Raw genomic sequence first — 23347 nt, 5'->3', positions numbered from 1 at the left:
TTCCCCCCAATCAAAACACATACTTATATTCAGCAAAAGATGCAGTCACCAAAACAGAACTCAAATGTCCATCTATAGTAGCTGCATAAGTAAATTGTGGCATTGTTTTATAATAGAATAACAAGCCAGTGAAAACCAATAAACTACTATTATACATAGCAACATATATGAATCTTACAAATATGATACTTGAGTAAAAGAAGTCAGACACCAAGTGCACTTATTATATGAGTCCATTTATATATAGTTCAAAAACAGGTGAAATTAATCTCTGAGATTGGAAGGGAAGATAGTGGTTACTTCTGGGGAACTCTGAGTAGGTAGTGATTAGGAGGGCATGTGCTGGTAATATTCTATATGTTGATTGGGGTGATGGTTATCTAGACGCAGTCATTTTGTAATAATTCAAAGAGATGTACACTTATGATTTGCATACTTTCCTGTGTGTGTATATTACACTTCACTAACATAAAAAACACACATTTCACAGCATTTCTATGCCTTTTTTTTTGCTTATGATCAAACTTATGTTTTTCAAGTTTTAAATAAAAATTTAACTATTAATTATTGAATGTTACATTTTACTTGCTATTCTATATTGTAAGATCTCTTAGACTACTTGATAGAGTTAAATATATAAAGTTAAGGGCAAAACAAACAAAGCATGATTTGGTTAGGACTAATGATTCAATATATTCCAAACTTTTCCATGAAAGGATCCATATCAGCAAAATGCTCAAGGACCTGGGGAAATGTCCTGATACAAGCTGCTATAAGTCCAAACTTTCTAAAAAGTTTAATTTTTACTATTTTGTTTTATTTTTAAAATGTCTATGAAGTTTACATTAGAGTCCATAATATGTACATTTATTTTATTATAAAAATGTTTAACATTATTTTCTATGGCATCAAATTAGCATTTGGGGAAGCTGCATTATATTTATTCTGAGGCTTTACTCCCTGAGAGTACAAAACCCAATCTGAGAAACACAGCATTACAAGTACATGCTATTTAAAGACTCTCCTTGTGCATTCTTACCTCCATAGTAGGTGGAGTCTTTCTTGTTCTTCTAATCCAAGCTGGAAACAGAAATATTTAAAAGAAAATTTTTCATAATGTGCACATTTATTTATTTATTCAAACAACAAATCTTTAGTGAGGATGTACTACATACTAAGTAGACATTGGAAATAACAGCAGTGAATCAAACAGATGAGGTCTCTTCTGTCCTTCAGCATATATACTACTGTAGGGGTACTGAAAATAAACATATGTTGGTATAATGTCAGGTAGTGATTTGTGTAATAAAAAAATGTTTGGAGAACAAAAAGGGGACAGCTTCATTTCTTCATAGTCATACCTCATGTAACTATCTGAGATCAATTTATTGTATTTATGCCATATAGGTCAAATTAAAATAGAATAAACTTCAAGACAATGTCAAAATTATATTACCCTGGAATTTTGAATTAGAATTGCTGGATTTATAAAGGAAGGGATTTGAAAGTTTGTATGTACAGAGATTTCTCTTTTGATCTGCTCCAGCAAGCAGATCATTGTGAGCATTATCAGCACACTTGAGAGCTGAGCTACAGAGGTAAAGAGTCCACATTTGTTAAGTGCCTTTTGGGAACTGGGCACAGTGTTAGATGCTTTATACAAATGGGAAGGGAGTGGGGCAGCTGCTTCTAGGGAAATATATTAGGAACACATGAAAGACAGTATAGCGCTTAGGAGAGAAGATTCTCAAGTCAGATTTTCTGGGTAAAAATTCCAGCTTCTTTACTTAACTAGTGTATCATCTGGGGTGTGTTTCTTAATTTTCTAAGCATCTGATTCCCCATCTGTAAATGGAGATTAAAAAAGGGCCTATTGTTGTGAAAGTTGTATGAGATAAAATACATATAAATGCTTAGCTCAGTGCCTGCATATAATAAGCACTCAAATCTAAGTTATGACTATTATTATACAAACTTAATATTTTATAACACAGATTCCAAAAAGCAAAGCTCAACAATATCTGCTTGGCCTATAGGGATATACAGCAGACTATAAAAACATGTATTGTAGGAAAATATGGTGTGTGTGTGCAGAGGGGGTGGTATAGGGAACTCTGTGCCTTCTGCATGATTTTTTTCTATAAACCTACAACTGCTCAAATGAAAAAAAGAGAAAAAGTAGAGAAACTGTATTTTATCACTTCAGTTGATAAAATCCTCATTACAAAATTATGAGCTATTATTTTTCAGAGAAATTAAAGAATTTTCCCAAGTTTAAACATTAAGTAATAATAGTGGGATTTGAATATTAGAATAGTGGTCTGACTCACTCAGGCTTCCAAAATCATCATCCTCTATAGTCAGTCAAACTTTAGTGAGCAACATGCAAAGAACACTAAACTAAGAAGAGATACAGCTTGCAGTTCTTAGTACAGTCAGAAAATTAAAATTATTGACTCTCTTTAACAGATTGGGAAACTGAAGCATAGATCTATTAAGTAATTTGCCCTAGGCAAAATTTACAAGTGGCAGATACAGGAATCAAACTGTGGTTGTTCTGGCTCTATCAAGTCTGAGCTTTGTCCATTCACCAGCCACACTCTTCTGATCAGCTAACTTTCTATTATTCAAGTAACAGTACCATGACTGGTCCTCGACAAGCAGATCACTGCCTGACTGTGGAGGTGGGAAATAGCAATTTTCAGTGGTGGAAATGGGATTCCTCATTTCTCCCTGTTCTGTTCTCTCTTGTTTGAATCCCATACATATATATATATATATTGCCAATGTAATCCCAGCATTTTGCCTTCTTTACTCCTGTTTCTGATCCTCTACCCTAGTATTCGTTTCTGTATTTTCTCTTAGCTTCCATGCCTATTTGGTCCATTTCTAACCATAACTTGTTTATGCTTTATATCCTTCGTTAGGCTGTAGACTGTCAAAGGTAGGATGCTCCCTGGGGAGATTTATTTTTCTATCACCTAAATTCCTTGAAAGGGTAGATACTTAATAAACCTATTGAATAAACACTTCCATTCTAAAAATATTGTGATGTGATTTGGGCCTGTATTAGAAAATACTGTTTAGCAATACCAAGATTCCTCTATGCAGCCAAGGACCTAAGTGGTTAATGGAATTTTCATTTATGATCAAAACAAAAGTTACTTGTCTATATTTTATTCAGCTTTTTTGTTTCTAGGTAAGAGGCTTCTTTTAAAATAATTCAGCATGAACCATGTACCTGTAAAAGGTTTGAAACAGTAAATTTTCAGTTTTAATTTAGATTAGAAAGCAAATTCAGAAAAGTCAACTGCTAGGGCAGAGGTCAGCAAACTATACAGCATGCAAACCAATTCCAGCCCACTGCCTGTGTTCATACAGCCTTCAAGTTAAGATTGCTTTTAACAGTTTTAAATGATTGAAACAAAAGTTGAAAGAAGAACATCATTTCATAACACATGAAAATTGCATAGAATTAAAATTTCAGGGTCCATAAATAAAGTTTATTGGAAAAAGCTATATTCATTTGTTTACATATTATCTATGTCTGATTTTGCGCCACAACAGCAGAGTTGACTGGCTGTATGAAAGATCTTATGATCTGCAAAGCTTAAAATATTTATGATCTGTTTCCTTACAGACAAAGTTTGCCAATCATTGTGATAGGACTACTATTAAGTATAATCCCTTTAGGAACAACTATACAACTTGATTTAAAAAACATTTATATTATCTAAAATAAAAATCATTATTAACCATTACATTTTTTACTAATGATGATCAGGTATTCTAGTGTCTATGAATACATACCAGTGGGCCTAATATAATGCTGAAAAATAATGGCACAATGCATATGTACTACTATCATGAGAAAACAAATCAAAATGACAACCTATTCTATACATGACTCTATAAAACAACATTTCAGCTTTCTTGTAAGAGCAGAGAAAGGAACATACTTTAATAGAATCTAAATCATTAAAAAATATATAAGGTAAATAAAGAGGCTGGGGAAACTGATGCATATATCTTACTGGTTTTACGTAAGTTAATAAAATTCATTCATAAATCTAAGAATTCCATAGAACTCAGATATGAATGCATTAAGTACAATCTAGTCTATGCATTCTCATGAGACACTATTCTCTAAGAAAATAGTTCATTTTTAATGACACCCCCCGCCCAAAAAAAGATCTTCAGTGTATACAGAGATATAAATGCAACTGCTGAAGGAAATCTGTGTTTTTACAATTCCATAATAACCAGATATTTGAAAAGTCTTCTTTAGATGATGGCTGATGCCCATTCCTTGTTTGTTATGTATCCAGGAAAGGCTACCAATGGGAATTTTCAATGTGATCACTCATTTATTAATCACCCCCTATCCCTCAACAATTATATACAACAAAGGAAATGTCCTGTTGGAGGTTGTCAAACGTTTGGAGGAGAAAGAAATAGAAGCAAGCAATAATATCAAATAACTACATTTCCCCCCCTCAAAATCTTCTGAAACTGAGCCTCTATTCAATTATAAATTATATAATGAATTGTTAATTATATCTATATGGTGGATTCTGTATCACTCCTCATTATAAAAAAACCATTGTTTGAATAGAATTTAGTAAGATTATTGGACAGTTTAAATATTTAAATAATTTAAATTATTGGACTTTAAAATCTTAAATTCTTTCATCCATGTTCATTTGCATTCTCATAAGTATGTGTGATATTTTCACTGAACTTGAATATTCCTTTTGGAACATAACACACTATAATGAACATAAAAGTAGGCATGCAAATTAAAGCTCCCATTAATCACTAAAAGATGCTAGAGGAAGCAGGCAGGAAAATACTTCATGAAGCATGCAATCTTGAAATCTCCATAGGCACTGGAAATGGCTGTTGCGATTTCAGAAGCATTGCCAATAGGAATTCTATTTCATCAGAATTCTATCATCAGATACCGTAGGTGACCATTCAGAACTAAAATCACGGAAAGGTTATCAATAGTTTGCATCCAAAAATATTACATGAGAAATATGTGTTGGTTTCTTCACTTAAGCAAAAGAAGAGACTGTAAGAAATGATCCTTGCCGATTCTGAGTGTTGACATTTCCTAAAGAACTTCATAAAGAAATCCACATTTTTTTAAAGTGTGAAAATTCTTCAAAGGATATATTATGAAATAAGTCATTTTCTGATTACCGACTTCTAAGTGTATCTTAAGCCCACTATTGGATTTAGTTGACATATTTAACTTGCAAATTTTGTCATGCCTATGGTTATTACTGTTCTTTTTTCTTAATCAATTTTATTGAGGTATAATTTACATACAATACAGTGAAGCACTTTTAAGTGTGCATTTCCATGAGTTCTGACAAATGTATACAACCCTGTGACCACTACCAAAATCAGTGCACAGAACATTTTCATCACCTCATAAAGTCCCCCTAAAGCCTGTTTACAAGCAAACTTCCTAACTCACCCACAGCCTACAGGCAATGACTGATATGCTTTCTGTCACTGTAGATTAATTAGTTTTGCCTGATGTAGAATTTCAAACAAATGGAATCTTGAAGTATGGGCTCTTTTGTGGGGGGCTTATAATATACATATTCTTGAGGCTCATGCATGTTTCTGTTTAGTGAGCAGATTTTTAAGGTAGACCCTATGACCACTACCCTCCTCGTGTTCACACCCTTACATGATCTCCTTTCCTTGAGAGTGGGCAGGACCCATGATCTGCTTCCAACTATGAGAATATGGCAAAGATGATGGGATGTACATGACTACATTATTATGTTACTTAAGATTGTAGAAACCATCTTCTGGAGTCTCTTTGCTCCTTGCTGGCTGTAAGGAAACAAAAGCCATGTTGGAGAACCCCATGTGGAAAGAAACTGCTGGCGATCCTTAGGAGCTTAGGGTAGCCTCTGGTCAATAGCCACCAAATAACTGAAGCTCTCAGTCCATTTCACACTCACAAGAATAATGAATGATGCCAATAACCACCTGGATAGAAAAGAGGATATTTCCCCAGTTGAGCCTTAAGATGTGAACCCAACACTGGCTGACACCTTGATTACAGCTTTGTGAACTTTATATAAAGTGCCTGTAACTGCTTGCCTGTACTCACAATCCAAAAAAACTGTGAGATAATAAATGTACACTGTTTAAAAGCGCTAAATTTGTGGTAATATTGATATGCAGCAACAAATAACAACTACATTGAGCATATCAGCAGTTCATTCATTTCATTGCTGGGAGTAGCATTCCACTGTATGGAAATACAATAATTTTTCCATTCACTTCTTGGATATTTGGGTGTTTTTCAGTTTTTGCTAAAATGAATAAAATTCCTATGAACAATTTGGGTACAGATCTCCCTCCTTTCCTCCTCTCCCCCCTGCTCCCTCTCCACTGCTTGCTTCCTTCATTCATTCACTGAGAAGCAGAATTTCTAGGTTCTATGGTAAGGGGAAATTTAAATTTATAAGGAACTGACACACTGTTTTCCAAAGTGGTTGCACCATTTCGCACTCTAGCCAGAAATTTAAAAAAGTGTAGTTGCTTTATATCTTTATTAATACTTGGTATTATAAGTCTTTTTAATTTTACCTAGTCTAGTGCTGTATAGTGGCATTCTGCTGTGCTTTAATTAGTGATTCCTCTAGTGATTTTGGTGAAGTGTCTGTTCAAATCTTTTGTCCATCTTTCAATTCCAATGCTTGCCTTATTATTAAGCTTTGAGAGTTCTGGGTACAAGTTCTATGTCAGATATGTATTCAAATTTTTCTCTCAGTCACTGGCTTATCTTTCATTTGCTCAAAGGTATCTATTAAAAAACATGCGTTTTGAAAATTTTGGTGATGTCTAATGTATCATTTTTTTTTGTATGTTACATTTTTTTGATGTCCTATCTAGGAATTCTTTGCCTTCCCCAACGCTGCAAATTTTTCTCAAGTTTTCTTGAAAAGTTAAATAGTTTAAGCCTGTAATCAATTTCAAGTTAATTTTTTTAGTGTGATGGGAGGTAAAGATCAAGGCTTAATTTTTTTCTTATGTATATCCACCATCTGTTAAAAAGACTTTCCTTTTTCCATTGAAAAATCAACTGACCACTTAAGTGTGGCAACACTGGACACTCAGGTCAGTTCCATTAATTTATATGTCTATTCTTATAGCAGTTCCATACTTTCTTAATAAATGTAGCTTCATATCAAGTCTTGGAATCAGGCTATAAGGCAATGTAAGTCCTCCAATCTTGTTCTTCTTTGCCAAAATGTTTTAGTTATTCTAGATCCTTCACTTTTTTTAAAAGCAATTTTTTTGATCACACACCATACAAACCCACCTGAAGTTCACAATCAATGGCTCACGGTTATCACATAGTTCTGCATACATCACCATGATCAATTATAGAATGTTTTCATTTCTCCAGAAAAGAAATATAAATGAAAAGAAAACCCAAATCCTCCTATACTTGTTATTCCCTCCTATTACTGATCCATTGTACATTTTTTACTATTGATGAAAGAATATTAAGATATTACTGTTAACCATAGTTCATAGTTCACGATAGGTACATTTCTTCCCATATACTCCTCTATTTTTAGTTCCTTTTAATAGTTTCATATATTTGCTCTAACTCATGAAAGAACTTCTTTATATTTGTACACAGTCATTGTGATTTTTTATTGCATTCACCACAAGATTCACTGTGTTATACATTCCTATGTTTTAACCTCCAACTTTCTGCCTGGTGACCTACATGACTCTAAACTTCCTCTTTCCACCACATTTGCACACCATCCAGTACCGTTATTTATTCTCACAATAACATGTTACCATCACATTTATCCATTTCCAGATGTTTAAGTTTGACCTAGTTAAACATTCTTGCACATATTAAGCAACCACTACCCATTGTTTAGCCTCATTCTATATCCTGGTAGCCTATATTCTCTATTTTATGTCTATGAGTTAACATATTATAATTAGGTCATATGTGAGATCATATAATTGTCCTTTTGTGTCTGACTTATTTCACTTAACATAATGTACTCAAAGTTCATCCATGTTGTTTTGTGCTTCAGGCTTCATTCCTTCTTTTTTTTTTTCAGCATTCCCTGAAGGGGTCTTTGCAAATACTTTTCAAGTCACTGTTCAGATCACTCTGGGATTTATCAGGGCATCACTCTGGACAAACCAAGAAAATCTCATGTCCTGCTCATTCCTTCTTATTGCTGAATAATATTCCATGGTACGTATACACCACCTTTTATTTATCCATTCATCTGTTGATGGACACTTGTGTTGTTTCCATCTTTTGACAATTGTGAATGCTGCTGCTACGAATGCTGGTGTGCAAATGTCTGTTTGTGTCCCTGCTTTCAGATCTTCTAGGTATATACTGCCTAGCAGGACTGCCAGGTCCTAAGGCAACTCTTTACTTAGCTTCCTCAGGAATCACCAAATGTCCTCCACAGTGGTTGTACCATTTTACATTCCCACCAGCAGTGAATAAGTGTTCCAATTTCTCCACATCCTCTCCAACACTTGTAGTTTCCTGTTTGCTTAACAGCAGTGAAACTAGAGGTGTGAAATGATATTTCATTGCGGTTTTGATTAGCATTTCCCTAACAGCTAGTGAAGCTGAGCATCTTTTCATGTACTTTTTAGCCATTTGTATTTCCACTTTGGTAAAATGTCTACTTATGTCTTTTGCCTTTTTTTTAATTGGGTTGTTTGTCTTTTTATTGTTGAGCTATAGAATTTCTTTATATATTCTGCATATTAAACCCTAATCAGATATGTGGTTTCCAAATATTTTCTTCCATTGAGTCAGCTGCTTTTGCACTCTTTTGACAAAGACAAAATGAATTCCTGATGCATGCAACAACATGGATGAAGATGAATACAATAGGAATGAACCTTGAGGATATTATGTTGAGTGAAATAAGTCAGACACAAAAGAATAAATACTGTATGATCTCACTAATATGATATAATAAGCAAACTCATAGAGTTAAACTCAAAAATATAGGTTACCAGAAGATAGAATGAGGGGAGATAATGGGGAGTGGATGCTTAATTTGTGCAGAATTTTTAATTAGGTTGAATGTAAATGTTTGGAAATGGATAGGTGATGGCAGAACATTATTGTGAATGTAATTACTGGCACTAAATTATGTGTGTCATTGTGGTTGAAAGGGGAAGTTTAGCGTCTTGTATGTCACTAGAAGGAAGGCTAGATGATGAACCACGGGACTATATAGCACAGTGAATGCTACTGTGGACAATGACTGTGGTTAACAGGACAAATATAAGAATGTTCTTTCATGAACTATAACAAATGTACATCACTATTACAAAGAGTTAATGATAGGGTGGGATATGGGGGAAATGCCCCTAATGCACTCAAAGGACTATAGTTAACAGTAATATTTTAAAATTCTTTCATCAACTGTAACAAGTGTACCATACCAATGCTAAGGGTCAATAACAGTAGGTATATAATAGGTATGAGTATTTGGCAGTAATGAAAATGTTCCAAAATTGATTGTGGTGATGAATGCACAGTTCTGTAATTATACTGTGAGCCACTGACTGTATTCTTTGGATGGATTTATGGCATGTGAATATATCTCAATAAAATTGCTTAAAAACAAGGAATAGATAACCTGAATATCCTATAATATTAAATATATATTTAATAAAGGAATGGAATTTGTAAATAAAAACCTTTGCACAAAGAAAACCTGAGGCTCAGGTGACTACTTTGGTTATGTCTTCTAAATATTTGAAGAATTAATACTAATTTATACAAGTTCTTGTAGAATATTGAAGAGGAAGGAATACTTCCAAACTCATTTCATGAGACCAGCTTTACCTCAATACCAAAACCAGTCACAGACATTAGAAGGAAAAAAACAACTACTAACCAATATCACCCAAGAAAATAGATAAAAAGATTCTAAACAAAATTTCAGATAATCAAATAAAAATACATTTAAAACAGGATAATACATCATGCCCAAGTGTATGCAAGGTTGGTTTAACATTTGAAAATAGCCAATGTAATCCACAATATTAAACAAAAAAATTGACACAGAAAAAGCACTTGACAAAAGCCAGTTATCTATTCCTGATTAAAACTCTCAGCAAACTATAAATATAAGGAAGTTCCTCAACATGTTAAAGGTATTTGTGAAAAACAAAAACAAATAAACAAACAAAAAAAACTACAGAAACATCTTATATAATGGTGAAAGACTGAATTCTTTCCCTCTGAGATGAGGAACAAGGCAAGATCCATTCATTTCTTCTATTCAGTATTGTACTGGAGGCTCCTGTCATTGAAAACAGGTGAGACAAAAACCTAATGCCATCCAGATCAGAAAGAAACAAATAAAAATGTCTTTATTCTTAGGCAACATGATCGTCTATGTAGAAAACGTGATGGAATTTGCTAAAAAAAAAAAAAAAGCTACTAAACTAGTAAGTGATGTTAGCAAGGTCATAGGATAAAAGATTAATATATATGAATTTACTGTATATTTATAAGATAGCAATGAAAAATCAGAGCACATCATTCCTCATTGTAATGGTTTCTAATCTTACTCAGAGTAAACTCAGTTTTTGCAATGCCCTCATAAGTCTACAAGATTTGGGCTCTCTGATAAATTCTCTAACCTCATTTCCTCCAGCTCTGTTCAGTCACACTGGCTTCCTTACATTTTCTTAAGCACCCGGGTATGTCCCTGCCTTGGGGCTTCCCCACTTGCTCCAGTGGGATGCTCCTCTGCTAGTTATCTGCAAAGACAACTTCTACTTCTGTCTTTGTTCAAAAGTGGCCTTCTCAGCAAGGTCTTTTCTGAACATTATTTAAAAACTACAAAACCCTCCACAACACATCCTATCCTTGTCTCCTGTTTTATTTTCTGTCTAGTTTAGTTATTTATCTAGTTATTTATTCAGTTTACTGTCTTTTTCCCACTCACCCATACTTGATATTCAAAATTCCATTAGTGCAGAGGTAATCAACAGATGTTAAATAAACAAATGATAAGAACACAGACTAATCCATATCGTGGGAGTAGGAGAATATGCAACTTGTGGGTACATAAAATGTGCTACTAATAACTGACAATTGACAAATACAATGTTCATCTGGGCCAGAAATACATTAAATCTATCTGGTGTTGACTTCATTTACTTTAAATGTTTTTCTTCTCTCTCATTCTCTGTGTAAGTGTTTATTTCTTTGTGTTTGTTTATCTTTTAATGATTTGCTTGCCATGGGGTAGTGTTTTATTTTTTACATTTAACTGATGTGTAACACTACAAAAATGATTTTAGTTTCAGAGTTTGGGTGACATATCTTTTTGAGGGTATGTATCATTGAACAGTTATGTTGAATTACTAGGTCAGGAAAGAGCCATAAAAAGCATTAGAACTTCATTCCAATTCTCTGAAAGTCTTAAAGGCTGAAAAAATGAGCCATTACCTATTTGTTTATTTATAACCACTTATTTCTAAAAGCAATTTAATTCTATGCAATTATTGGAAAAAATGAGAAAAGATACGCTCATTATAAAAAGGAGCAAGCATTATTTGAGAATTGCAAATGTGGCTTATAACACTACAAAGTCTCTTAAAGTAAGAAAGCCGAGTACTGGTCCTAGAAGTTGTCAGTTTATATTCTGTATTTCTTTTAAAAATCTCTGGTATCTACTCATTTGAATGTCTTTTTTCACACTTCTAGTATTTTCATAGATAGAAAGTAGAAAAGATATTTTCACTGAAATGATATCTATACTCACATACTGGTATAAAAATAACATAATGCCTACTGCTACCACGTAGAAGGCACCATGTTAGCCCTACCAGGAAGAAATGCATCTACTGCTTAGAGTATGTAGCCACCTAACTCAGACAATTTATATAACCTTTCTAAATTTTAGATTCCCTATTAAATGGGTATAATTACAGGCTCTACCTTATAAGACTGTTGAGATGACTAAACAAGACAATGATCATAAAGTATCTGGCACAATACCAGGTATATTGGTTAACACTTGATAAAATATGTAAGATATATATTGGTGTTTTAAGTAAGATTCTTTTAATTGCAAATAACAAAATACAACTCAATTTAGATTTTACTTGATCACTGTATACTTTTTGAGAACTTACTATGTGCTAGATACTATGCCAGTAATCAGTAAGCAAAAAAAGGGAAATTTGTAGTAAAGATCTGGGGGTGTCACTTAGAACTCAAAGGCAGACTTGTACCTGAACCTCACCCAGAAAGAAACAGATTGGAAACTGGATTGCATTCAAACAAACTCTGGGCTTGTGGAAGTGCAGGATCAACTTCTGAGAGTGAGTGCCTCCTAAATTTTGCATCCTAGGTGCCCTGCTCACCTCACCCTAGTCCCGGCCCTGCCAATGTCTAACAGTTCTTTTCATTATACATGCTTTCCCTTACTAAATTTTGGCACTTTCATGACTTTCAGAGAAATGCAGTGCTTCAAAAACAAGTTTAATGGATTCAGATTCTTAAATTTTTTTTGAAAAGAGAATAAGCCATGTAATTATATATGTCCTTGTTGATTTTGTATATTATTAAACAATTCACCTATCAGAACCTAAACTTACCTTGCCACTCTGTTGGAATATTCTGTACTTCACAGTCTATTTCTTCGATATTTGCTGCTTCTATAAATCTTTTCTCTCGAATAATTTGTCCTATAAGACAAAGTGATTGATACATTTAAAAATGAACCTACAATATAGTAGTTATGCAAATAACTTTTGTTTTGATATTGCACACTCCCTCATATGGCAAAACAATTAAATTAACAGAAAAAGAACAGTTTCCATTTAGAATCAGGTATGTTAGAAAAAGCAATTTTTAAACTACAAAAATTTTTAATTTTCTGCCATGGTATGCAAAATTATTTTGGTAAAATAAATCTAGATTCTATATATATTAAACATGGGATATCCAAAGAACAACCAGTTGATCTTGTTGTACACTAATAACTAATATAAAACCATCGTTATAATCAACAGAGTGTCTGACTCCTTCAAACTACAAGTACATATATTATAGGTACCACTGGCTGCTGGCACTACTTGAGAATCACTACTCATGTCCTTTAATAAGTATGCAATGAACCATAAGACTTTGCTGCCACCCTATCCCACAGTATATTGGTAAACCCAAGGTAACCAATCCATGGTTTAGATTAAGTGGACCATGTAAGCCACTCACTCTCAAGAGGATTTGAGTGAAACAGGACAAAACTTGGTGTGCCTCAGACATTGTGCTGCAGGTGAGGGACCATCACCCGGAGTGGAATGGTGGCAATGTAGAAAACACAAACAAAGTAAAGAAAAAAGTGTATAAGGGTCAGGAGTAGGATGAGAATGTCTGTTGGCTATATTTCTCAATAATAAAAAGTTGGTTGGCAGTGCATGGGGAATTCAATGGGAGAATTCTCATCTGCCAGGCCAGGGTTCATTCCTACTCCATGTACCCAGAAAAAAAAAAAGAAGTTGATTGGTATGCAACTTAAGTTCATAGAGAAGGCATAAAACTATTGGCTATTTTTTTCTGTTTTCAGAAAGGCTTTGTTAAAATGGTGGATTTAAAACACATTACTTTGTCATTGAACCTTGGAGCCTGGGGAAACCAAGTAGGCGTTCTACTTCCCAATAGTAGGCAAGTCTGCCTAACTTGCCGAACTTGCCTAGGAAGTGCAAGCTGAGACAGAGAAGATGCTGCTGAGCGATGATGAGGGAGGCAGCACGGCTTAACAGTGATTATAGAAGTCAGGGGAAGAAGTCTGGACTTTACAAAATTCTCCTTTCTCCTACTCGTAGGCTACCCTTATACTAGTACTGTAAGTCTATACTAACAGATTGTTACATAATTAAAGAAACTGACCTTTCTGCCTGCAAATCTTTCTTCCACACTGCCTGAAACTCTATTAACTGAAAATTCCTTCAAGTGCTAACAAGGAAACTCCTGGGACTGTGCAGGAAAAAGAAAGGCACAGAAGAGCAGCTTGAGAAGAACGAATGGCTGGCTTTACCTTCTCTGCCTTAGTAATATTATTATTCTAATTGTCCATAGATGGCAGTTAATAACCCTAAAGAATGGAGTCAGGGAGGCTCTGCTTTTCATTATGGATTAATTTAATCAGATTGATTTCATCCTAACAGAGATTACCCAAGTTTTATAAAGAGGAGCTGCTTTTCACTTATTATAAACAATGAGTCTACAGTAGGGCAAAGGATCGGTAGTAAAAGCCCCTAAGTTGTAGGGCAAGGATCAGGTAAAGGAGACTGCGACAATGACAGATGCACTGCTTTTATCACAGACGTTCAATATTTGTACACGTATTTTTACTAAAAATACTATTTTTACTATTTATATTCACACATATAAAAACACCATTGTAATAAGATTTACCAAAACTTGAGCATAAACCAAAATATGTTTTCATACCAATTTCCAAAATATCTGAAAGGATCAAATACTGATGTTTGTGTATGGCCCTTATCCTAACACCAAGTTGTACAGATTAAGTATGTCTTTTTACTATTAACAATTACAGAAAAGGAAAACTATTCTCTAAAATACAAAATGCTAACAGATTACCTTTTTAAAAAATATATTTTTATTGAAATATCTTCATGCAGTCTATCCAAAGCATATAATCAATGGCTCACAATATCATTGCACAGTTGTGTATTCAGCACCATGATCATTTTTAGACATTTGCATCACTTGAAAAAAAAATTAAAAGAAAAAAGAAAAACTCACACATCCCATCCCCTTACCCTTCCCTCTCATTGACCCCTAGTATTGCAATTTACCCAATTTTTCTCCTTTATCTATCTCCTCTATTATTTATGTATTTTTTGTCCTTATTTGTTTACTCATCTGTCTATACCCTGGATAAAAGTGTAGCCACAGAGTTTTCACAATCACATGGTTTGTTAGTTTACAAGCTGCCAGAATGCAATATACCAGAACTGGAACAGCTTTTACAAAAGAGGAACTTAAGAAGTTACAAGTTTATGGTTCTAAGCCTGTAGAAATGTCCAAACTAAGGCATCCAGGGAAAGGTACCTTAATTCAAGGAAGGCCGATGTGTCTGCAGCATCTCTGTTAGCTGGGAAGGCACTGGTCCATTGTTTTCAGCCTCTCTTCTTATGGAGGTTCTTCACTTTACTTCTCTGAGGCTGGCTCTCATTTCTTGGCTTCTCTTGGCTCTCTCTAGGTTCTGGCTTACTTAACATCTCATGGCAATGTCTGCTGGGCTCTAAGCATCTTCAAACATCCATGTCTCTGTCCTCTATGTGTCTGCATATGTGTCAGCTCAGTTATGAGGTTTCTGTAAGCTCTGAGGCTTCTGTTTCTCTAGGCTCTGTCATTTCTGGTGTTTCTTCAAAATGTTTCCCCTTTTAAAGACTCTAGTAATCTAATCAAGACCTACATGGAATGCGTGGAGTCATATTTCCATCTAATTAAGTTAATACCCACAACTGGGTGCCTCCCATCTCCATGGAGATAATCTAATCAAAATATTCCAACCTACATTATTAAATCAGGATTAAAAGAAATGGCTGCCTCCACAAGATTGAATCAGGATTAAAACATGGCTTTTTTCAAACTGGCACAGATGGTCACATTGTAAAAGCTATGTAGTTATACAATCATCCCAACAATTAAGGCTACTGGAATGGAGTTCAACAGTGTCAGTGGCTTCTTTCTAGTCACTCCAATACACTATAAAGTAAAAAGGATATTTATATAATGCATAAGAATAACCTCCAAGATAACCTCTCAACTGTGTCTGAAATCTCTCAACCATTGAAACTTTATTTTCTCAAGAAAGGAAAGAAAGGGAGGGAGGAAGGAAAGAAGGGAAAAGCGAGAGAAGAAAAAAAGGTGAAACTCCCCTGGTTCAGGGTAGATGACAGAGGTTAGATAAAAGATACAGTTTATGTGTTCTATGGGCAACTGAGGTTTAAAGGAACTTCAACACTTGGCCTCAGGTCACATAGCTGGCAAACAGGAGGCAGGATTTGAACACAGGTCTTCTGACTCCAGACCTAGGACACTTAACTACTAAATTTCGTTGTCAGACTTTAAGACAACATAATGACCTCTATAAATCTATTACATTTCAGCTAGTAAAACACAAGGGCTAAGCTAAAAGCATATGTAACTGCAGTTTCCCAGGGAACTAAAAATAAAGGATTCCTTTCCCAAAAGGGAAACTACTGTCTTTCATTAGGTTATTTTCAGGAATGTAGAAAACACACCTTATATGAGTTAACAAAATAATCCTAACAATCATTTACTCTAAAATTTGTTATGTAAAAGTGGCCTAAAGTCACTGAAGAAAATCTGGAATTACAGAAAAGTAGAAAGAAGAAAAAACTCATTCATAATCTACCATCCAAAGAACTGTATATAATATCCTTTCAGTGTTTTTAGTTATTGCATTTCTGTATTGTATTGCAATTTTTCATATTAATTTCTTTTATGAATGAGTTTGGCATCATTTCATTTTGTACTTCTTTTCTGTGAAGTGTCTTGTTCGTGTACTGTGACCATTTTTCTGTTGGTTGTTGGTCTTTTACCTAATTATTTGTAGGGCATCTTTAGACACTTAGTAAGTGTCTAAATAAGATGTTTATTCTTATTAAGATGCTAATAAGAATGACATTTTATTCTTTGTCATTGATTTGAGCTGCAAATACTTTTTCATAGTTTTTTGAGCTTTATGTTTTCTTGCCTTGTAGAAATTTTATAATGTAGTTTAATTTTTAAAGCTTCTGTTTTATAATTTAAAAATCCGTCTCATTTTGGATATTCTTTTCTTATTTTTATGTTTTCATTTTAACAACCTAATATTTTAAAATAAAATAAAGAATGGTTATGAGAAAAGGCAATCCCATCCTGTGACCCAGTAACATCATTTCTAGGAATTTACCTTGAAAAATACTTTAAACATATGCATAACACATATGCATAAGAGTGTTCATTACAGCATTATTTACAATTGCAAAATAATGGAAACTAATTAAGTAGCCAAGTGTTCTAGTTTGCTAGCTGCTATAATGCAATATACCAGAAACAGAATGGCTTTTAAAAAGGGGAATTTAATAAGTTTCTAGTTTACAGTTTCTAAGGCCGAGAAAATGTCCCAATTAAAACAAGTCTATAGAAATGTCCAATCTAAGGCATCCAGGGAAAGATACCTTGGTTCAAGAAGGCCGATGAAGTTCAGGGTTTCTCTCTTAAGTGAGGAGGCACATGGCAAACATAGTCAGCATTTCTCTCTCATCTGGAAAGGCACATGGTGATCATGGTCAGGATTCCTCTCATCTGGAAAGGCACATCGCAAACACAGCGTCATCTGCTAGCTTCTTCTCTTAGCTTCCTGTTTCATTAAGCTCCCCGGGAGGCATTTTTCTTCTTAATCTTCTCCACAGGTCGCTGACTGGTGGACTCTGCTTCTCGTGGCTACATCGTTCTGCTCTGCTGTCTCTGAATCTCCCTCATTCTCCAAAATGTTTCCTCTTTTAAAGGACTCCAGAAACTTATCAAGACCCCCCAAATAAGACATGTTGTCACCTAACCCAGCTTAACAACCACTTTTGATTAAATCATAGCATCCAGGGAGATGATCTGATTAGTTTCAAACATACAGTATTGAATAGGGATTATTCTACCTTTATGAAATTGGATTTTGATTAAAACATGGCTTTTCTAGTGTCCATACATCCTTTCAAACCTGCACACCAAGTATAAGAAATGGGTTGAATAAACAGTACATCAACAGAGTATCATCAATTTTAAAATAGAATGAAGGTCTCTAAGAAGTGATAAAGATCCCCAGAAGATAATAAATGACAAAAACAAAGTAAAAAAACCCATATTTTAAAGGGGAATATAAGAAAACATAGTTGGTCATATATAAGCAAATGCATATTTGTTTATTGTTACAAAAATAGAACACAGGAAGGATAAATCAGAGAACAAAATTTGGTTACTTACAAATAGAAGGGTTACAGAGGGGTATGACACTTCTCTGTGTATATACTTTTGAATAAGTTTGAAGACATGTTAATATTCCACATATTAAAAAAGTAAAATTAAATCAGCAGGGAGAAAAAGAAATTTAAATTGAAAGCAAACGGAAATAAATGGACCCAACTTTATTTCTAATACACAACCACAACGAAGGGGGCAAGAAAATAAAGAACTATACCAAGTAACTTAAGAGCAAAGTATTTGACTATATATCCACAGCGTTGGGCAGGGTGAAGAGGAGAATTGCGAATAAATCCTGAACTGTTTTTTGCATTTTTTAAAAATCTGTGGGATGGGTGGGAAGCAATTCTGTAACTATTTTAGATGTATTACAGTATTCAGCAAACAAGGAGATGTATTAATGTGGTTGGAAGTTGGGGTTCTCATTTGGAGGGATGTATATACATGAAATGGGAAAGCAAAAAAGAATCACATCGGGATAGACTGAAATTGGAGGTATCGATGTAGATTGATAACTAAAATAGGAATATCTGTATGCATACACGCATTTGTATGTGAACACATTTATGTATGTGCATGAACACATATATGTACATATATTTTCCTAATTCTTCTAGGTAGAAAAAGTTAGAAGCAAAGACATTAATAACAATAAGCAATCCTGGAGCACAAATCTTGGTCTCTATAACATTATAACTAAAATAGGATTATATATTTGCATATGAATATATGTATATATGCATTCATATGGGTCCATGTTATACATATGTATAAACATGTACATGTGCCTATATTTTCCTAATTCTTATTTGTAGAAAGAAGTTAGAAGCAAAGACACTAATAGCAATATGCATCCCTAGAGCCCAAATCTTGGTCACTGTATCATTATCCACCAAAAGAAATCAGGGGCCTTAGAGAAATGGCTTTTTCCAGGCCTGGGACAGGGTCGATTTTAGGATGAGTCTGGAACATCATGTGTACGCCAGAAAGTAAAAGTTAAAAAAAAAAATTGCAAGGGCCTGTTGTGCCAGTTTGAATCTGTGGTGGGCCCCAGAAAATCATTCAATATTGCTGGGTGGGAGCATTTTGATTGTTTCCATGGAGAGGTGACCCATCCAGTTGTGGGCAGTAACTTTTGATTAGATGATTTCCATGGAGGTGTGTCTCCACCCATTGAAGGTGGAGTTGCTTACTAGAATCCCTTAAAAGAGGAAACATTTTGGAGAGAGTCCCCTTTTGTAGAGCCACGAGAAAGCCAGCAAACACCACCACGTTCACCATGTGCCCTTCCAGCTGAGAGAGAAACACTGAACTTCATCAGCCTTCTTGAACCAAGGTATCTTTCTCTGGATGCCTCAGATTGGACATTTCTATAGACTCATTTTAATTGCGACATTTTCTCAGCCTTAGAACTGTAAACTAGCAAACTATTAAATTCCCCTTTTTAAAAGCCATTCCATTTCTGGCATATTGCATAAGGGCAGCTAGCAAACTAGAACACCTGTCATAAGGATTTAAGAGCTAGCCTGAAAGAGCTCAAATCTCAGACCATCTGAGCACCAAAATAATTAAAGAATTACATAATGGTACAAGCCATTCAGGGGTAAAAATCTCCCTGACAATGTGCGGTATGAATGCCCTGGGGATGAGTCTGGCCCTGGCACCATGGGATCCACAAGGTCTTCCTGATCAGAAGGGGAGAAGAAATGTAATAAAATAAGGCATCAGTGGCCAAGAGAGATCAAGCGGAGTCAAGAGGCTATTCTGCAGGCTACCCTTACACAAGCTTCAGTTAAACACTGCTAATTACCATGGTTTGCCAAACCCCAATCCACATCACTCCAGTTGACTCTTAAGAAAACCTAGGGTTCAAATGAGACTCTATTAAGGTTTCATGCACAGGTTTGACTTCCTGGAATATATAATTCCTGGAGGGTTCCTAGATCAGATAAATCCTGAAACTCAGAGGGGCCAGCCTCTCCAAGATTCTCAATTAATTACATCCCCCTATCCCTTAGGGTGGACACCCCTTCTCAGCATTGCCCAAAAATCCCTACAGATTGGGAGAAGGATTAAAGGAGAAGGAGGAAGTATAATAGAGAAATGGGATTTAACAAATGAGTATGGCTGCTGAATCATATTAATATTTCTCCTAGCTTCCAGTGTTTTGGAGCATCTAAAAATCTGAGATGGTGGAATGGCAGCCCATGACAAACTCTGGGATCTGTCCTGTAACTACTTGGTGAAGTGTGCTGTGAAAATTATTGCTTTTTCCTTTCTTTGCTCTGTACATATATTTTACAATACAAAACATTTTTTTTTAGTCAATTGACCAAAATGAAAGTTGGAAATTAAAATATGGGACAGTATAACATACTGAATCTCGCAGTGGACAGTGTCTATGATTAACTGTTCAATTATAAAAAAGTTCTTTCATGAACTAGAGTAAATGTATGACACTATAACAAGGAGTTAATAACAGAAGGGTATATGGAGAAATGTACCAATTGCATATTATGGACTATAGTTAGGAGTCATATTTTAATATTCTCTCATTAACAGTAACAAATGCACCACACCAATGCATCACCCTCATGATGGGTCAATCATGAGGGGAGTGGGGAAGGTATAAGGGGTTGGGAGGATTAGGGTTTTATTTTTTATTTTTATTTCTTTTCTAAAGTAATGAATATGTTCTAAATTTGATCCTGGGGATGTATGCACAACATGTGATGATCCTGTGAGTCAGTGATTGTACATTTCAGATGGTTTCTGTTGTGTGAAAATGTATCTCAATAAAATTGCATTTTAAAAAGAAAAAAGAATTATAGACTAGCAATCTTTAAACTGTTATCCAGGGACTTCTTAGAGGAACCTATGACCTTTTAAAGAGCTCTGTGAGGCCAAAGCTATTTTCATAATAATACCAAGAAGTTATTTGCTATTTTCACTCATTCTCTCATGATGTGTAACAAAGCAATAGAGTGAATGAGGAAGTAGACATGAAAATCTGCCATTTATAAATAAGTCAGACATTAAAAGGATTTGAAAAAAAGTAAAACAATGCTACTCTTCTCTTTAAATATTTCTGTTTGGAAAATACAATTCCCAAAAAATAAATTCTCGGTTCCTCCCTTTCCCAAGATGGCAGCAGTGGGAAGACAAGTTACTGGCTCCCTGAGGTATTCAAAACCAGCAAGCAGCTTCAGGATGAAGCAGAAGCAGCAACTTCTGGGACACAGCATCATGGGATAGAGAAAGCCTTCTTGACCAAGGGGGAAAGAAAGAAATGAGACAAAATAAAGTGCCAGTGGCTAAGAGATTTCCAACAGAATCGAGAGGTTATGCTAGAGGTTTTCTTATGCATTTTTTATATATATATATATCCCCTTTTTAAATTAAGTTGTATTAGGCTAGAAGGAAGTGCCTGAGACTGTAGAGCTGTGTTCCAGTAGCCATGTTTCTTGAAGATGATTGTACAATTATATAGCTTTCGCAATGAGACTGTGTGATTGTGAAAACCTTGTGTCTGATGCTTCTTTTCTCTATGGTATGGATAGATGAGTAAAACATATGGATTAAAAATAAATAAATAATAGGGGGAACATATCTTAAAATTAAAAAAATATATATTGGATAGATGGAAATACTAGTGGTCAATGAGAGGGAGGGGTAGGCGGTATGGTATGTATGAGTGTTTTCTTTTTATTTCTTTTTCTGGAGTGATGCAAATGTTCTAAAAAATGATCACTGTGATGAATATACAGCTATCAGATGATACTGTGAGCCATCGATTGTACACCATGTATGGAGCGTTTGTAAGTTAAGAATGTATCTGTTTGTACGTTGTTGTATCAATAAAAATTTAAAAAAAGAAAAAAGAAGTAGCAACTGAACCCACCAGTTTCCAGATAGTCCAGGATAAGGTGTTCAAGGGACTAGATCTCCTTGAGAAGGCTGCCGAAATGGTATCACGGCTGGACTTGTTCAGCTGAAATGAAGACCTGGAAGAGACTGCTTCCACTGACCTGAAGTACCTGATGGCGCCAGCATCTCAAGGAGCTCTCACCATGAAACAACTCAGCCCTACCAAGCATCTAGATCATTTGCGGCAGGCTCAAGAACAGTTTTTAAACTACTTAACTCAGTGTCATTATTACCATGTGGCAGAATCTGAGCTGCCCAAAACCGAGAACAAATCTGCTGAAAATAACCCTGCAAGCTCCTCCACGGCCTATCCTAGTCTTGTTGCTACGGCATCTCAAAGACAGGCTAAGATACAGAGACACAAGCAGAAGAAGGAGGTGGAGCACAGACTGTCCACACTGAAATCTTCTGTGGAAAGTGATGAAGCAGATGCTGAGCGTGTCTGGGAATATTAAAGCTTTCACCCTCACAGGTAGATTGGTATTAGCTTGGAAAAGATTGAGAGTATTGATCAGGAGATAAAGATTTTAAGAGGAAAAGATTTTTCAAAAGAGGGATCAACTTCTCACTTATCTCTTTAGGACAGGCCTCCAATGAAACCCTTCATTCTCACTCTGGACGAGGCTCAAGCCACTCTGGCAACCATGACAGTAAACTCATACATACCATACATGTTACCCCTGCCTTTCATTGACTACTAGTATTTCCATCTACCCAATTCATTCTACCCTTTGTCCCTCCCATTATTTATTTATTATCAATATTTTTTACTCATCTGTCTATACCCTGGATATAAGAAGTATCAGACACAAGGTTTTCACAATCACACAGTCACACTGTAAAGGTAGTATCTTTATACAATCATCTTCATCTTCAAGAATCTAGGCTAGTGGAACATAGGTCTATAGTTTCAGGTACTTCCCTCCAACCACTCCAATACACCATAAACTAAAAAGGGAAATCTATATAATGCATAAGAATAACCCCAGGATAACTTCTCAACTGTTTGAAATTTCTCAGCCACTGAAACTTCATTTTGTCTCATTTCTATCCTCCCCCTTTTGGTCAAGAAGGCTTTCTCATTCTCTTGATGCTGGGTCTCAGCTTATCCTGGGTTTTCTGTCCCACGTTGCCAGGGAGATTTATAACCCCTGGGAGTCATGTCCCATGTAGGAGGGAGGGCAGTGAGTTCATCTGCTAAGTTGGCTTAGAGAGAGAGGCCACATCTGAGCAACAAAAGAGGTTCTCTGGGGGTGACTTTTAGGCCTAATTTTAAGTAGGCTTAGCTTGTCTTTTGCAGGAATAAGTTTCATAGGGATGAACCCCAAGACTGAA

The 23347-nt window shown here is 35.2% G+C and overlaps 1 protein-coding gene and 1 pseudogene across 1 annotated transcript in view; one reads left to right on the top strand and one right to left on the bottom strand.

Moving 5' to 3' along the window:
* NDUFAF2 (NADH:ubiquinone oxidoreductase complex assembly factor 2) overlaps positions 1-23347 on the bottom strand; it is a 224688-nt gene that overhangs the window by 44935 nt on the left and 156406 nt on the right. Inside the window, exons 2-3 of the mRNA XM_077117245.1 lie at positions 12664-12753; positions 1040-1080 (exon numbers count right to left, since the gene is read on the bottom strand). Coding sequence (XP_076973360.1) covers positions 1040-1080; positions 12664-12753 — 131 coding nt within the window. The remainder of the gene's footprint in view (positions 1-1039; positions 1081-12663; positions 12754-23347) is intronic.
* On the top strand, positions 14367-22730 carry LOC143646381 (immunoglobulin-binding protein 1 pseudogene; annotated as a pseudogene).

The sequence above is a fragment of the Tamandua tetradactyla genome, chromosome 9, assembly GCF_023851605.1.
Source record: "Tamandua tetradactyla isolate mTamTet1 chromosome 9, mTamTet1.pri, whole genome shotgun sequence".
Classification (NCBI taxonomy): Eukaryota; Metazoa; Chordata; class Mammalia; order Pilosa; family Myrmecophagidae; genus Tamandua; species Tamandua tetradactyla.
The sequence above is the reverse complement of the archived record's forward strand: the minus strand, read 5'-3'. Positions and strand labels throughout refer to the sequence as shown.